Source organism: Notothenia rossii, assembly GCF_949606895.1.
Source record: "Notothenia rossii genome assembly, chromosome: 7".
NCBI lineage: Eukaryota > Metazoa > Chordata > Actinopteri > Perciformes > Nototheniidae > Notothenia > Notothenia rossii.
Window position 1 is genome coordinate 75,976,032 of NC_136905.1, and position 18,054 is coordinate 75,994,085.

The 18,054-nt window shown below is 39.0% G+C and overlaps 1 protein-coding gene across 6 annotated transcripts in view; it reads right to left on the reverse strand.

Annotated features, from left to right (window-relative positions):
* esr2b (estrogen receptor 2b) overlaps nucleotides 1-18,054 on the reverse strand; it is an 87,924-nt gene that overhangs the window by 11,532 nt on the left and 58,338 nt on the right. For 2 of the 6 annotated variants that reach the window (XM_079692691.1, XM_079692690.1), the window contains exons 2-6: nucleotides 11,624-12,031; nucleotides 10,135-10,322; nucleotides 9,930-10,046; nucleotides 8,082-8,441; nucleotides 6,021-6,159 (exon numbers count right to left, since the gene is read on the reverse strand). In XM_079692691.1, coding sequence (XP_079548817.1) covers nucleotides 6,021-6,159; nucleotides 8,082-8,441; nucleotides 9,930-10,046; nucleotides 10,135-10,322; nucleotides 11,624-11,916 — 1,097 coding nt within the window. In that variant the 5' untranslated portion in view covers nucleotides 11,917-12,031. Of the gene's footprint in view, nucleotides 1-6,020; nucleotides 6,160-8,081; nucleotides 8,442-9,929; nucleotides 10,047-10,134; nucleotides 10,323-11,623; nucleotides 12,137-15,212; nucleotides 15,346-18,054 lie in introns of those variants that run through there. The other 4 variants (XM_079692689.1, XM_079692688.1, XM_079692687.1 and 1 more) reach the window with 3 other exon arrangements.

Here is an 18,054-nt window from a genome sequence, read left to right on the forward strand (position 1 = left end):
GAGGTTTCTCCCATTTTTCCCTTTAAACTGTGGGGTTTTCTCTGGAAGTTTTTCCTTGTACGATGTGAGGGTCTAAGGACAGAGGGTGTCGTATTGTCATACTGATATTCTGTACAAACTGTGAAGTCCACTGAGACAAATGTAACATTTGTGATATTGGGCTATATAAATAAACATTGATTGATTGATTGATTGATTGAAATATGGCAGTAGCCATCGATCATCTTAAGATAAGATATTCTTTATTGATCCCAAGTTGGAAACATTTGCGTTACATCAGCATGTGTAACAGTTGTAAATATGCAGTGGTGTTTATTTGTAAATCATTTAGTATAATCACACAAATTCTGTGTTTTATTTAATAATTCTGTGTTCTTTATTTATTGAATGTTCAATACCTGACAAGGTCGGAGATGAAAAACTTGGGTCGCAGGTTCCTCAACAGTGCATACAAGACATCTATCAATATGTGTGTATACCTCCACCATTAAACTGTCGTATTCTGCACATTTCTTATACTATCTACATACATCTTATAAGAGTATAATACATATGTATAATATTAGTTAAAATAAGTGCTTAAACATACAGCAATTTACATTGCAGGAAAGCAATATATTAGTACTTTGTCAGGCTTAATATTTATACCCCCTAAGCTTTTTTCTTATTCAAAATAAACCTTAAAGGCCATGTAATGCATCTAACACAGGTGTTTTTTAACATGTAGTTTAGATATCACCAGAATAAAAATAAATAAAAATGTTTAAAGTTTGGTCATAATTAAATGACATATACGTTAAAAACCGATGTTGGTTCCGAAGTTTGCCGAGTACGCCCCCGATCACTCCCGAACGAGCGGTGACGTCACACGTGGCAAACATTGCCATTTGATCAAATCAGTCCAAATGGCAAGCAACGCGACAACTTCAGACAGCGACAGCGAGAGCGATCATTCAAGCTCAGATTCGGTGGGTTATCTGGATTCAGTTACAGAAGTAGAGAGTGAACCTAGCCTTTCACTTCAAGGCATCTTGCCTTATCAGTACGAGCCTCCTGCCCGGCAATCGAAATACGAGGCAGAAACTTGTGAAAGAGAAGCGGATTCCGCAGCCGGCGAGACTCGAGTCGGCAATACTGAATGGTAAATTCTGTTTTATTTAATTTGACCTGCACTAAATGTCGATCTTAATTTGTCATCTGTTCCTCACACGTCCGGCAGATATTGTTTTTTTTTTTAATGTTATGTACAATATTCAGGTGTACATGTCAATGCTGTGAAAGCATGCCCACTGCAGATGAATGTGTATGCTGCAGAGAGATCTGGCAGGTGATGGAACAAATAGACAGTTTGCAACCTACTGACCAGATAGCAGAGTCCTGCATCGGGTCAGGTATCCGCGGGTACCCGACGGGTGACCCGCAAAAAAGGTGATTTGCGGGTGGTATTTTTTCAAACGCTTTTTTCCGGGTTCGCTTCTGGGTAAAACAAAGATGATGCGGGTCCGGTTGCGGGTGTTGCATAATAAATATATTTAAACAATAATATTTTAGTTTAATGTTTAAATCCTCAGACCTCTCCTCCGCGGGACCGAGCATAATCATAACCTCTGCAGTGCATCTATCTGCTGCTGAGCGCACCACATTCTGAATGGCTGAGGTGAAGCTCTCTAGCGGAAAATACACCATTTTCAATAACTCTTCTTCAAGAGCGAAATCCAACGTCTGGGAGGCTTTTGGTGTCAACCTAGATGGAGAAAATAAACAACATCCCAGGCTTTTTGAGCCAAATATGCAACTGCGTGTGTTAATAATTGCACGTTGTCACTGCTTATATATATGCGGGTTCGGGTCGGGTTGCGGATCTTGTGCCGGCGGGTCGGGTCGGGTTGCGGAACTAATTGGCAATATGTGCGGGTAGCGGGGCGGGTTCGGTACTGCACGTCACGGGTGCGGGGCGGGAGCGGGTCTTGAAAATCAGACCCGTGCAGGACTCTGCCAGATAGAAGACACCGACGAGAAACCAAGGTGCATTATTAGCCACCCAGGCTTTAGAGAAGGCTGTCTCAGTGTTTGGACACTGAAAATAGCGTATCTTCAATACAAACAACAACACAGAGCAGTTGATGGCCCACTACACCAGTAAGTAAATATTGATTGACCCAACTGCCTATTGCAGCTTTGCTTTCATATAATACTTTTAGTCGCTACAGATATGGTACACTTTTAAAGATACCATTAAACTCTTTCAAGAAGTCAAAAACAGCTTGGCTTTTATTTTTTCTGTGTATGCAAGTTCAATGTATGCTTGGGAAAAGAAACAACTACACATGTGAGGAAATATATAAGAGGTCTATGATTCTGTCAAGCAGTCATGTATAACCTCATATTTATTTTGTACAAGTAAAATACAAATATCATGTTATAAGCCAATTTGTAACCATTGCTACATAATAGTACTACATAACATTTTATTTTTCTCCAAATATATTTATAATCTGTATACTTTTTTTTCATTAGGAAGTATCGATATACAGCTTATCGACAGTTTGTACGTTGGTGCTGGGGTGTACTCGGCCCAAAAATCAGAGTCCCGCTGCCTGCATGTGCTGTAACCGAGATACGGAAGATTTACCCTGAACCGGGAGGCCGCTATCGGGGATTTCAATGGCCAAATCTGTAATTTGACATAAGTCATGCAGCTGAACTGGTTAAAATGGTTTCGCATGATGTAAATAATTTACAAAGTACATCATTTACAATATTATTTTTCCAAAGAAACATGTAAATATAACAACATTTTCCAAATCACAAGTTTGTAAGATTGTATTAATTTACTGTTTGATAAATAAAAAAGGGTTCTTTTGTTAATTTTTCACTTGTAACATTTGATCTTTATTGCAGTGTACATTAGTCTATTTTGGTATGTGCGAGCCCACAAATAATTAAAAGTGGTAAAAATAATAAAGATATTCAGACGTAATTCATTTTTGGCATTACTTATTTCACTTCAACTTTTATATATTTCAGTCAAGTTCACTGTACTTTGGTGACATTTAGCTCAAGCTGGCATAACACCTGTAGTAACTTAATTCTGACCCGAGTTTTGTGCACAATCTTCCAGCACCCATGATCAATGTTTATAGCAACCAGGAAACATTCACAGCTCACAACTACACATCGCTTCCCCATCATGAATTGTTAGATAAAAAAAGTTTAGCGAGGTCCGGTTACACATATGTTGAGCGAAAATAGCGGAAGGATACAAAACAAACAATCTAGACGAGGCTGGTGTTTGCCACGTGTGACGTCACACAGCTGGGTTAATGGCTGGCAAGCTTTTTGCTACCGGAGCGGAATAACACGGGAAAGTGGCACACATTTCATGTTATTTGGGGGGTATTTATGGAAAGAATCATTGATGTTGATATGTCAAATGAAACAGTGGAAAGTGATGAAGCGATTTATTAACACAGAATAACATTTATTTTGGACATTACATGGACTTTAACCTAAAGTATTCTTTAATGTTTAAATAAAGCCTTATTAGTTTGTCGGTCTGTGTCTCCTATTAATATCTAATAATACAAATAATACATTTCAATAACATTCTTTAACCACTTTCTATCAGCTGTGAACCGTTATGGTGTAAATATACCAATATACTGATTGGATCAAATATAAAAGTCAGCCGAATTAGTATTGATACTGCGAGGAGACTTATATTGTGAAGAGAAATTGAAGATTTCGTTTAATTGCTGATATATTTATGATCCATGTCCAGTGTTGGGACAAAAAGTAGTTGGGTTACTGTAACCCAACTACTTTTTGCGGTAACTAATAGCGTTACTAGTTACCTATTCCCATTAAGTAACACCGTTATAGTGTGATTTAAATGGGTGCGTTACTGCGTTACATTATGTGATGGAACTGAACCGAATCTCCCTGCGGATGTAACTTACAGGCGAATACAGCGATGTCCTCTCACAGCACCATGGAAAAGTGAAAGTGACCAGAGAGGAGTGATGATTGGTTAAGGCGGGGTAACATTTCAGGGTAAGCCAATCAGAGACAGAATTGGGCGGGTCTTGCCTTATGGGGAAAATACACACACACACGAACACTTGCTAATGCTAACACACATACACAGCAACGCTCACTATCAGCACACAGGTCACACACACATACACGATGGCAGATGCAAGTGTCAGCGAGAGCAGCAGCGCATTTGCAACTTGGAAATATAACCACTGTGTGCAGGACAGAAAGCATCGTCCACATCGAAAAACAGCAATGCCAATCTCCTGAAGCACCTAAGTAATGTAAATGGGGCTATACAACTAGTCGCCAAAGACCCCACAGTATCAACCACCGGCAGTGACCCAGAAGGAGCGACACCATCTAAACAGCCAAAAAAAGATTGTTTTAAATCGCCACATGTCACCCAGAGTCAACTAAACAGATTGATTGCCAGGTATGTTGTTGAGGACATGCTGCCCATCCCAACGGTCGAGTCTGTTGCCAGCAAAAAACAACACAAAAACTTGTATTTTTATTGTTATTATTTTTAAAGTAAAGTAACTTGTTACTTTTATAATTTAGTAACTAATAAAGTAACTAGTTACTTTTTTGAGAGCAATAACTATTACTAGTTACTTTTTAAAAGTAACTTGCCCAACACTGTCCACGTCACATATTCAGTTTTGGCGGCAGTTCTTCCTGTTTGTCTAGAAGTCTTCTCATCAGGGCTCTATAAATAGCCAACCATGGCAGATATCATATCTGCCGTAGTTCGCTGCATTAAATATTACACATTATGTAATATTTAATGCAGCCGAACCGTGTATTACAATGTCGTTCTGTGATGACCTCCTAAGAGAAAAGCAAGCAAACTCGGAATAAAGTATTATTTTATTCACAAAAAATGTTTTCGTATTTCACATCAACAGGAAGTCTGGTTAACTAAAATGTCCGTGCGGAACAATACCCCAACCCATAGATCCGTGGGTGAAAAATGTCAATCACCACATTACACACATCCCTTCACATTTAAATTGTAATTTACATTAAAGTATTTCGTGAGGCCTTCTAAAATGTTTTTAAATATAATTAGGGTTGTAGTTGAAGAGTTTGTAAATTATTGCGTTGCCTGGCAACACACTCAAATATCCAATCACAGAGAATACTTACTTCCGGGTGTAAAATTCTCTAAAGCAACTAGGCTACTATGAGCTGCTCCGACCCTCGGTCCTGACGGACTCCAACTTGTGTTTATTAATCGAACAAATAAATAAACACAAGGATAATTATGTGTTATTGTTGAGTAAATAACAGTGTGTGGTTTAGAAAATAATACAAAATTAGAAGGAAAAAACGATGAAACAATACAGATTTCAGTATTCTGAGCCCCTACTCTCCCCATAACTGACGGCAACAAAAGTCCTACATTATTCAATTAAAATAAAGAAGTAAAAACAATAAGTGTGGCTTGATATTGAGTAAGAAGAAGGTTGATAAACGCTGTGAGAATGGATCTGCGGGTAGCATTCGCTCGCGATCTCAAGTCGTCTACAACATAGGAGGGAGCTACAGTATATAGAAGCCTATGGACATCCCGGAAAGTTGAAAATGTACGCTAAGGCCCCCCCCCCCCCCCCCTTGCGTTGGAAAAAGCCGACACGGCCGCCCCCCTCTTGCGTTGGAAAAAGCCGACACGGCCGCCCCCCTCTTGCGTTGGAAAAAGCCGACACAGGGGACTTGACATAACGTCAACATAGGCTGACCTGGGAGTGAGGATGGGTTGGGTGAACACACACAACTCATGCTTATGAGGAACAATCTCTGCTAGCAAAAGCCTTAGCATGTTGGAGTAGAAGAGCAAAGAGGTTGTCACAAAGACATCAGCTGATCGGCACATAGGCCCAAAAATACTTCGTAAAAACTGTGAGAGCTCTTAAACAAATCAGCTATTTGTTTATTCGACTGCTAAGGTGTGAATTATGAAAGTTGGACTTCAAACCTACCTGTTGAGTTTGAAGTCTGGAGAGAAGATGAGTTTTCCAGGATGGTCCACAGACCTCCACATCAGGCCCAACATCAGGACCTCCAGCCAGCAGCACTTCAGCAGGTGGATCTGGTCTGCTAGACTCAGCTCCATAAAGCCTGAGGAAACGGAATAAAGAGAAACACAGAATTACCACACACCTCAAATGAATATCCTACCTGGATTCAGAATATAAGGGGACAAAAAATGACTCATCACGGATCACAATGAGAAAACTTACAATCAGCGAGGAGTTTCCATTGTCGTAAAAACACTTTCCGATTTAGAGAGTTGAAAAAGTTCTGTAGCTCATACAGTACAGTATGTCATGATAGAGAAGGGACAAATTGAGAATTATAAAAACAAAAAAGATAATAAATAATGTAAGAAAGAACAGATCCACACAATATGGCTCTTGTTTTATTTGATTTCTATGATATCTGTACAGAGGGGACCTATTATTTATGATCTTATTTAGGATTGTTTCTCAAATATTTTTGCCAGGACAATCAGGATGCACGCAATTACTCTTTAATATATTGTCGGCAAGCTAAAAAGCTACAACATGTGAATATAAAACAATATTGGGAGTTAACCAAAGGTACTTTTGCCTTTTTTTTATGAAACTACATCAACTAAATGAGGTTTTCAAAGGAGCCTATCAACCAACCTTCTAAGAGTTATATTAAAGACAGAGAAACGCCCTTGTGCCATAGACTCTAGAGCACTACAGGATCTAACAATGACCTCACTATGTATTTAGCTTCACTGCGCCTCGCTCAGCTGTCTGTACTTTCTTAGATGTTTCATAAAGCAGACAATGCACACTCATCCCCACCTCCGCTGGAAAAGAAATGGTGGAATATGGTCGTTATTCAAAAAACGGGGAGTCTTTGTGAACCCCTCACATTAACACCTCTGCTGGGGAGTTACCTGCTGGGCTGAACACTGGCTAAGAGAGGAAAGGCAAGGAGAAGGAAACATAAAAAGGGACAGGAAAGTGGAAGAAGAGAATCAGGACCATGTGAGAAATAAATAAATTCATAGAAGACAAAAAATGATAGAGAGGTTGATAATGATTTCCTACCGTTGGTCTCTGTTTATCCATGCAACAATTCTGTCACTTGTTTTTTTATTCAACCTTCCCACGCAGCATCTGACACACCAACATGAATGATGAGTGGAAGATGTGTTTACTGTAGCCGCAGCTTTGTTTTTACCTTTATAACCCTCAGTCTGGTTTGCTGGTTTTCACCTGACTTCCACACGTTGTTAATCAGAGCCAAACTGCTTCCACTGATCCTAGAGTTTATCCTGACCCTAACCCAACATGGCTCTTTCACTCAGAAAGGCCACACCGAATGCCTCCAGTCTTATTTGATGACATGTAAACCGGTCTGTGATTAAGTGGATGTTCCTCAAGTATAAAAATAGACTGAATTAAGAATTAATATATGCACAATGCAATGGAAACATTTACATCCAAAAGAAACAACAAAGAGCAGGAAATATGGAGTTTTCAAAAGAATGAAGTAGATTTTCCATGTTCCAGTGTTTTCATTATGGATACAAATAAGGGCAAAGGTCAAATAGAAACTATATAATTATCAACAGCTAAACTGAATTAATGTCATGCGCTAGATTTTATAAAACACGTAAGATGTGATTTTAGCATTGCTTCAAGTTTTTAGCTTGTTTTATAACATATCAAAAATATAAATAAAAATGGTTTGTTTATTTAAATAGTTTTATTGTTGCACCTATTTTACATAGCCCAATTCCTCTTACTGTATTTATGTATGAACCATTATACAACAAAGCAAATTCCTAATAAATAAATAATAAACCACAATCTACATTTAATTATTATATGTTTCATGTATTTAGTACATTTAATCTTAACAAACAGGTACAATTCTATTGAACAAACAATGTTCGTAGTTTTTAAGAAAAAAAAGATATTTATAAATTAAATTAAATAGGATTTCAATTGTGGACATCTTTAATTTAAAAATGATTTGCGCTAATGTTTGTATCTTACCAGGGATCTTTTTGGCCCAGCAGATCATGAGGACCAGTTCCTTGTCTGCCAGGTTGGTGAGGGACATCATCATGCTGGCCTCGGTGAAGGGCTTCTTCATGTCCTCCATGAGGTAGATCTCCGGCGGCTCCGCCTCCATGATGCGGGAGATGAACTCCTCTGGGCCCATGGCTGAGTGGTGAGCATGGCACATCTGAGGGAGGGGGTCCACAGGGACGATAGGAACCTCTAGGTGGAGATGCCTTGGGGCACGGGAAGCCAGCCCCACCCTGACCAAACCCCTACCCGCGGGGGCCCGAGGCTGGAGCCCCCCACGGCGGAGACGGGCTCCTCTGTAGCTGCAGCGCTCACGCCTTACACCTGGAGCAAGAGACAGAGAGTCACATGACCATACTTTGTACCCTTTGTACTTTATGTGTACATTGTTCTTGTTTAGTGTAAAATAACCAATACAACCACAATAGGGCAAAAATATTGGCTACTTGCCTTGAGGGCAATTATGCTGATTTCCAGGTTCATATCTATATTGTACATCACAATGTACAACAATATCTGTTTTTCTTTTTTTTATTACTGCCGATTTTTATTCCATATTTTATTCCTTCTTATTCCATTTCATTGCAATGTAAATACTGTTATATTTTACTCTGTTTTTTATTATTTTTAATATTTTTCTAGTTCTCTACCTGTGTTTTTAATTCTTGTTTTACTTTTATGTATGCACCACGACACCAAGTCAAATTCCTCGTACGTGTAAACCTACATGATAATAAACCTGTTTCTGATTCTGATTCTGATTCGATATTGTGTGACATGTTTCCATGCTGTAATGTTCAAAAAGTTCAAAATGCACACTGTCTTAGTCACTGTTGATGAAATATAGCATGTCTGAAAAATACATCTCTGATATAACATTGAACAAAATGATTGCCAGTGGCCTACTGAGAATTTGGCTCTAAATTATCAAAGTTTTTCAGAAAATATCTTCCACAGCACTATTAGCTCCAAGTCCCTCTGAGCTCATATTGCTGGTGGAGGATTGTAGTTGAAGTGCCCTATAAACACATAGTCACTCATCTGTTTTGACCCTCCTCTTATGTGCAGGTGTGAGGGTACAGGGCAAGAAACATGAGAAATGGTTAGAATGAGGAATAATACTGTGAAGGTTCCCACACTACAGAGGGTAAAGAGGCAGATTCTTAGTGCTTAGATTGTAACAATGTGTGAGATGCATGTGTGAGAAGGACTAGCTAAGACTGACGGCCCGTCCACACAGTGGCGTGCGTTGACGCTTGCCGGCGGGCGTGTCTGAAACTCGACCAACATCCAATCACATGAATCTCCCGCCCCTGACACACAAGCAGCGGTTTGATTGGCTAGAGCTTGTACTGGCATATGATTCGATTGGCTGACGCTTCTGCCGAGGCGTCAAAAGTTGAACATTGCTCAACTTTTGCAGCGAGCCACGCCAGCAACGCTCCACGTCACTTCCCACGATGCAGTTCGGCGAAAAGTGACGTCACCCCATTCAAAGTGAATGGTGAAGCGTCAACGCACGCCGCTGTGTGGACGGGCCGTGAGAGTGTTTCTGTGTGTCTCAGTATGCGGGGCAAACACTGGATAAAGGCCACAAATGGGCCCCATACATTTAACATGTGGATTTCTGTTTCTTGTACATGATCATTACCCAAAATAAGCAAAGGCTAAGGTTGAGAAAATATTCTTGTATCATTTTCTTTTAGTAAAAATGTAACAGTGGGCAATTTGACCCAATCCCCACACAAGGGATAAGTTGTTCCACTTTCTTTTGCTATATCAAGGACCCCGGTAAAAGAGGTGAGAACCTACCGCACTTCATCATGCCCACTTCGTAGCATTTCCGTAGGCGGCAGGCCTGGCAGCTTTTACGTCTGTTCTTGTCGATAGTGCATTGATTTGTGGCGGGGCAGATGTAGTCATTGTGTCCTAAGGATTCAAGGAAAGAAGACACTTCAATGGATGAGGAACATGAAGAGATGGTGACTTGTTATTGACTGAAAGACAAAGTTTATACCTTGGATACTCCTCTTAAAAAAGGCCTTGCAGCCCTCGCAGGACCACACTCCATAGTGGTACCCGGAGGCGTAGTCGTGGCACACGGCGCAGAAGTGCATGTCCGCCTTCCCGACCGCAGACGAACACAAAGAGGAGTCCATGCCTTCCACTCCCTTCCCCAGCGGCTTGTTACAGCTGATGATGGAGCTGCAGGAAGAAACAGAGACATTGTGAAAAGGGACAACTTGACATCTGGAAGTTTACCTGTCATTAGTCATCTAACAGCTACTCTTTTGCTAAAAAGTTCTCCACAACCACATTGCAGCCAACTGAAAAATTGCATGAAGAAACTAGAGGATTCATCATTGAAAAATAATGGGTATAAAAGTCTCAAGCATCCGAGGCCAGTTTCACTGTGACTGTCAAGTATAGAGAATGACCCCGAATATGAAGTAGAGGCAGGGATGTAAATGAAATGTTGTGGGGAGAGTAAATCCATCCAATAGAATCAGTGTTTCAATGTCAGTCTATTGGTTATTATAATATGTTGCAACTCCATCTCAACACTAAATATTTTACTGGATTCTTTGCACAGGCTCTGCTATTATCCAACGATCATGTTAGCTGAAGAATACTAAAACCACCGTAACTATTTTGTCTGTTTATGTTGTCATTGCTTCGCCTATTCATCACTCCAACACCAAACCATCACCAACGTCAAGGGCTTATCTACAGTAGCATTGGAGAAACTTTAGATGGCTGCTGTTAAAAGGGCTCTATACCTACACATGTATCTAACTGATAGGGGAAAAAATAAAATCTTTATGTTAAAAAACCTACATTAAACCTTTCTTGTCCCTCCTCAACTAAATGCAATCTTGCACGTTTTCCCCCTAAACTTTTTATATAATAGCACAGAACTGTACGTGCTTGAGTCGTTTTCATCAAATTCGGGGTATAGAAGAAAGGCATTATCACTGAATTCCTAATGAGCCAACAGGCATTTGTAAAAATCATGCAAACACTAAGACCGATTTCAATTCTGTTTCTTTTAAAAAGGACTGAAAAGGACGCATTTCTCTTATTTATTTGTTTTTATTAATTTACACAAAAACACATGACAGGTTATCAACATGAGTTAATAGTCAACATTATCTTTTTATTATTGGCTTTGGTTGCATCATCTGGTGACCTTGCTTTCTATTGAGCTTGGGTATTTTTGAACAATCCGGTAGCAGACGATGTCTATTTACTGAAGTTGCTAATTGGGCTGTAATTGTCGGGAACATGGAAAGGGAAGTCTTGGCCAAAATACTGTTTAAACAAAGAATCCAGAAAATACTGAATCCATTCATCTTTGACCACTTTTCCCTTGAAACTCTATCATCAGTCGCGACAAAAGCCTCCTATCGTTTTCATGAAGCTTAATAGGCACGCACCAAACAGCCTTTTGTCCTAAGTATTATCGCTATACACGTCTATCAATGGATCAATGTCAATAAACATACCTGCTAGCGTTGATGCTGTGGGTTTTGTGCTCCAGCCAGGGAGCATGTGGGCTGTGATCATTGTAGACGAGAGGCTGAGGGCAGCGCGGAGTCAGTGAGGGCATGTTGGGGTGGTTGTTGGAGGGCCAGAAGGCTGATGGGCTAAGCGCGGGGCACAGAGGGGACGGGCTGTCAGTGATGGGCAGCCTGGCATAGCCGAGTACAGACGGGCTGTAGAAGGTTAAAGGTCCATTGCCGTACTCATGGCTGCTATCCGTGTAGGGAGACTGGATGCAGACAGTGTGGCTATCCATGCCCAGAGGAGGGCTGTACGAGGCGGATATGATTCCCGGGGAGCTTGACCTCTCTGAGGATTTGCTAGAGTCCACCTCCTGTAGCTGAAGCAGTGTTAACGGGTCAGCATCCAGCCTGGGGGAGGAGTCCATGTCAGGGTGAATTTTAGTAGTTTCACAGTGTTTATGAATAAGATACTATAGCTGGTTCCTCTACTGCATGTTCCAGTAAAGACAAGTCCTGGGACAAAGGGGGAGAAAAACTGTTATGGTTAAAAAATGTTTGTCAGTCTGAGCTGCACTTTTAGTTAGTGTTTATGAGGGAATGCTAACACACTAAGCTAAGGCAGTGGACATAACATGTCAGGTAGCATCAGAATGTTACCGTTGTCAATATCATCATGTTAGCATGCTTACACACCAAGCTATGCTGGTGAACGTTAAATACCTGGCAAACATTCAAATGTTAGCATTGTTATTGTGAGCATGTTAGCATGATGGTTGTATTCATGAATTTTGAAATAATAACTTTTTTTTAAATTGAGTAAAGTGAGACAGCTTAATAAAAAATACACTTTTAACACAACTATTACATTTGAACAAGATAGTATTAAGCTGTGTTCGGAGAGATGATACAAATTAAATTGCAGAAATACTGTACGTTTCATATGACTCTGGCTCTGGATGGCTCTGTATGGATATATTATGTCATTGCTATAAGAATGGTTTAACACACACAGGCATGCACACACCCACAACCAATTGTACTTTTGAAACATTGCAGCAATGTCAAGTTCATTGCGTATCTTTAAGGTTTTATTGCGTCAGAGACACAGGACATGTACCTATCAATATTGTTACTCAAGAAAGCACACAACACAAGATAATGGCATGTTTTCTTTACCGAGTGCATCACAACGAGAGGTTTAATGAGATCCTGCTAGCGCATGGGGACAAGGGATGAAAACACACATTGTTATCCCATTTCAATTGGGGGGACTACTCTAAAACTCTTTCTATGAACCTAAATACATAAAAACCAAAGTAACTGGGGGCTCAATTTGATTACTGCTTTTTAGCTCTGCACGTTGAGACTGTATGAATACCCAAAACTACACCCCTAAGGTACTTCGCAGTACTTCGTAGGTACTACATATAGACAGGTGTAGTCCAAGGAGTCTGAAATGTTCTCACAGAAGTTGATACAAACAGGTATTTTATTGATGCACATAAAAAGGTAAAATTAAGCAACAGCTTCCTTACAGTGTCAACGGTGAAAGGAAAAGCTCTCCATGTATTAACAGTGTATTTCAACTATGAACATTTGTTCTGAGGATATAAAAGCACGGCATTATCTGTGTATGTGATATCTCACAGTAACCAAACTGTGCCAGAGAAGCCATCAACTGGTTAATCAATGTGAAAATCAACAGTACAGCAGACACTAGCTGCACAATGAACCTCAGACTGCAGCAATCACAAGTCCAAACGCACAGCTGCAATTCCTGCAAGGCTTGGGGGTTAAATAGTGTTTGGGGGATTTTCTGCCTCTTCTTTGGAGTTAGCAGTCAGTATTATAAAAAGATTAAAAGAAACAAACTGTTAAAACGTCCTCCCTTCCTGAAGTCCAAGTTGCCAATAAAACCTGGCAGAGAATTGGGCGATCATGAGGGCATTGTCAAGCAGGAAATGGATTTACAAAATCCATCATTAATAGCGCAGATTTGACGATAGGTTAGAGTTTATTATCATGTATTCTCAAGTATTGATTGCTAATTGTGATGATGATTTTTAAACACTGGATTTACTGTAGAAGTAAAACTCAGATTGTGTTATTCGAAATCTTCCAAAAACTGCATAGTGGGCAGGACACACCATGCCAAACAGTCGCAAGGTCCATCGCAGCAACCGTCAACATGTGAATCACACATGTCAGGTCGAAGTGGCCTTTAGCAAAACAATGCACTTTTACCTGTTTGTGGTACAAGCACTTTGAAAGTATGCCCTGAATTAGACCGAAAAAGGTGTCTCATAATAAAATGCTACTCCAAATCTCTCCGAAAATACCGCCAAACAGCTTCTTTTTTCCTCAATTTGGAGGACACAAGGTTCTTTAAATGTGTCCCACGAGTGTCACATGGCCACATTTTGCACATAATCAGTCCAAACATGATTTTAATAACAGGGAGTTACAGATACATTTATATAGATACCTGCCATTAACTATTTTGTGTCAGTTGTCCATCATGTGTTGATGTTAAACATGACAGTTGGTACTGTAAACTCAGATTTAATGGAACTCGTCCAAGTTTCTATTTTTAGGGGGAACATCCTAGTGACTTGGAAACTTTGACACTTTCAAGCAATTAAATGCCCCATTAGTTTTGTTCTCTTTGAGGCTGGTGTGGCTCAAGTTAAAGGTTCTAGTTCATCCCCTGAATTTAGATACAGAAAGGGGTTTAACGCTTCTGCAAATCTAGGGACATGCACTGAGAATCGAATAAGACTAACCACCTACAGTACAGTACAGTCCAAGTTACCACAAGCAAGTATGTAGACAGTGTGACTGAATGATTAAGAACTATTCAACCAGAAATACTAATATTTTGTCCACACACATTACGTCCATCTAGGAGTAATAAGCCTTGGGTCAACATTTTAAACCTTGAATGAGGAACCGACATAAAATAATTTCTAGATACGGGTTTAAAAATCAATAAATATTTGAAGATATAACCGGAGATCAAGATAAAAATATTTCTTTATAATTTTCCAGTTTGGATTTGCTGCTTTAAAATTACTTGACACTTACTGGCAGAGATGATTGTCAAGTTAGCCTCAATCATACTTGGTGTCTTCTTGCATTCATTATTCTGACGTACCATTTGTTGTGAGTGACCGTGAATAATACTGTCAGTATAATCGACTGATACCCTAAAATAAAATGTTATTGCGGCCATGAAAATTGAATTTCAAGAGCTAAACCAACATATGTAGATAAAGATTTATAAAACAAACAACTACGCAGACAGAGGGTTGGATTCTGTATCTCATGAAGTTCTACTATTGAGTATAACCATGGAATGCACAATAAATACATATAATTAAAGTAAAACTAATTGCCCACATTCTGGTTGACATTGGACAAGTTATTATCTTCTCAGACTTGCCAGAATTAAACTCTCTGAGCGTAGATTTACTCAAAATAAATCCACAGTCTGACATTAATACAATGATTTGAGAGTGTGAGATTAAAGTTCACTCATCCATAGGCTAAAACACTGAATAAGAAGACATCAAAAAGTTTGAAGACTCACTTTTTTCCTGCAATATTCGTGGCTCAACAGTTCGACTTTTACCCATCGACTATGTGAAAATGTGTTTTGTAAGAGGTTTGAGCTTTGGACACACTGGTGTTCATGGCAGCTTTCCATGGCAAACCAGCAGGAAAACAAAGGTCAAAGGGCACTGTCTCAATGCAAGTCTGTCTTTTATTTCACTGATTCATTCAGCCACTGATCTGGTTTTAAACAAACAGGCCATCAAAGCTGCCCTTTCCTCTGTTAATTTTTACTGACTCACACTCACACAATATATGAAAACACATTGAAGGAAATCTAACCCAATCTAACCCAATGTAACCCAATGGTTGGATAATCACAGATTTCTGTCAATAAACAATCAAACTATTAAAAAAAACAATTTCCTCTGTAGTTGATTGAACTTTTACCCAAAATTGTGTTGCGTAACAAGCACCCTCACTGACCTGATTTTAAATAAACGCATTTTTTGTATTCTGTTTTTGTAGTAAATTAATGTTTAAACTTAGTAACAGCTTATGTCTTCTTTTAAAGTTTCAACCCCACTTTGAACAGTGCTTTCTTGTACTAAAGATGCATGAAAACGCCACAATCTGTCTCTTTCATAGGACAAGTTGTGCTGATCTGATACCTACTTGAACCAATGACACAATTAAGAGTCTTATACTTCAGCAGCAGCAGACTGCATGACAGCTCTCTGTGCAATTTTTAACCATCATTTTCTCACTACAAGAATACACTTAAAAATCACATGAACTAATAGTAACTCTTAACATTGAATTTCAAGTGAAAACAGAACGTTTTAAAATGATTACATGGAGCTAAACACATATGGGTATCTAAAAAGAACCTAGGAAATGTGGTTAGGGCAATGATAGATGACAGTGACAAACATTGAGGAGAGGAAATGATGTCAAGGTTTCACATTACATTTCACAGTGAAGCATGATGTATGGAAGCAAGAACATGTTTTACATTGGAGCTGTTTTTGTCAGCAAAAAGTAAAACAAATAATAAAAATACACAATAAAAAGCTTTTTTTTCAGAAAATATTGCCGTCTTCACCTATATGGCTAGATGTACGTTTCTCATTGAGTTTAATTAACCAATAAGTGTCTCTTTTTATAAATCAATATCTTTTTACAAATGTTATCTAATTAAAAGTTACAAGTATATTTTTCTCTGATTATCTGACATTTTACAGAATGAAAAAAGAATCAAATGATCAATAGATAAATCAAGAATGGAGGTAGTTACACTGCACAACATCCTAATCAATACTTTATTTATGATGTGTTATCAATATTTTCCTACATTTTATGATTTGTTTATTATTTATTATTTTATGAACATCCTCAACCTCTGACTTTCCTTCCTGCTTGATGCTTGTAAACTTAGTAATATAAATACATTTAAAGCTTTCTACTGGTATGTTTAAATTATTCGGATCAAGAGCATACTGTACCAATACTGTAAGTCTGAGCAATAAATATAAAAGCTGGACGGATTCTTTTATTCAGTAATTTACACTTTGAGCTACAATATTTTAGGACATGAGTTTCCACATCTAGTCCAAGCATGTTGTAATAAACTGGCGCTCCATAATGATTCATGAATCAACAACAATGAAGAACCTGGAACTTTTTTTAATCACAATTACGATTATGGCTTGCAACGATTACGAAAACAACGTAATAAAAATAAAAAGATTATCTTTGTATTATTATTATTATTACTTTATTTATTTTTTTCAAATAATTTTTTTTTAATGGCTTTTCAGTTGAATTATACTTAAAGTTCAGGGTAATCAACTGTTAAAAACATACTCTTCACATTTTTTTCTCCAATAAATTGATGTTTTCAAAGTAAATGGATAATCGTTTTTAATAATCATGATATCAATTATTGACCAAAATAATCGAGATTATGATTTTTGCCATAATTGAGCAGCCCTAATCCAAAACTCTGTTTGCACTGCAGAAATACGTTTTTCATTTAGTAATAATGGGCAGAAAGAATCTGGTGATACCGTCAGAGGTAGGCCCCCCTTTACAAGAAAGAAGATTAGGTCAAAAGGTGTCCGTCTTTCACGAACACAAATCTCTTTGTTGGAGCGTCTCTTTAACAATTCTGCCTCAACACATCCACATGAAAAGGTCTAGAGGTCCCACATTGCTGTTACAGGCTTTAACAAAGCATGATTCAGCAACACAAAATATCATGAGTCCAAATACGTCTCCCTGGAGAGCATGTTTTGCAGGCCACTACATAAAAAACCTGGTTATTTCTTGTGAATAAAAAGAGGCATGGAGCCCTCCTTTCCTTAGAACAAGGCTACCGGCCAGCAGCACATACCGAAACACAAAGACCCCCATTAGCCGGCCCATTCTCACAAAGCCAACAAGGAGCTGCTGGAGGAGAAGGGTGGTGTTGAATTGAAGAGCTGGACGGATTACATGGGATCTGGACGGAGCTATTTCCGTCTCACAGAGGAGCCTGACAGCGAGAGGCTTCAGAGGGACGGACAGATTGATTATAGTGTCCCCCAATTGGAGTAATTGTAGCCGTACTCCTGCTGCACTGTCTCCCTGTCTGGCAGCTCGGGCCCATCTACTGTACTCAGTAACTACACCAAATTCCCAGCAAACCATCTTCTTTTGAGCCTTAAGTGTCTCTCTTTTCTCGAAAAATAAAAGACATTACATGATCATATTAACACGCTTTGGTAAAAAACGTATTACATGTAAGGGGATGCATCAGGATACAAAAACTGTATTCCCTTTCAGTTACATCAAACATTTGTAATCGATTACTTGAATAATCTTGAATTCTAAAAGAT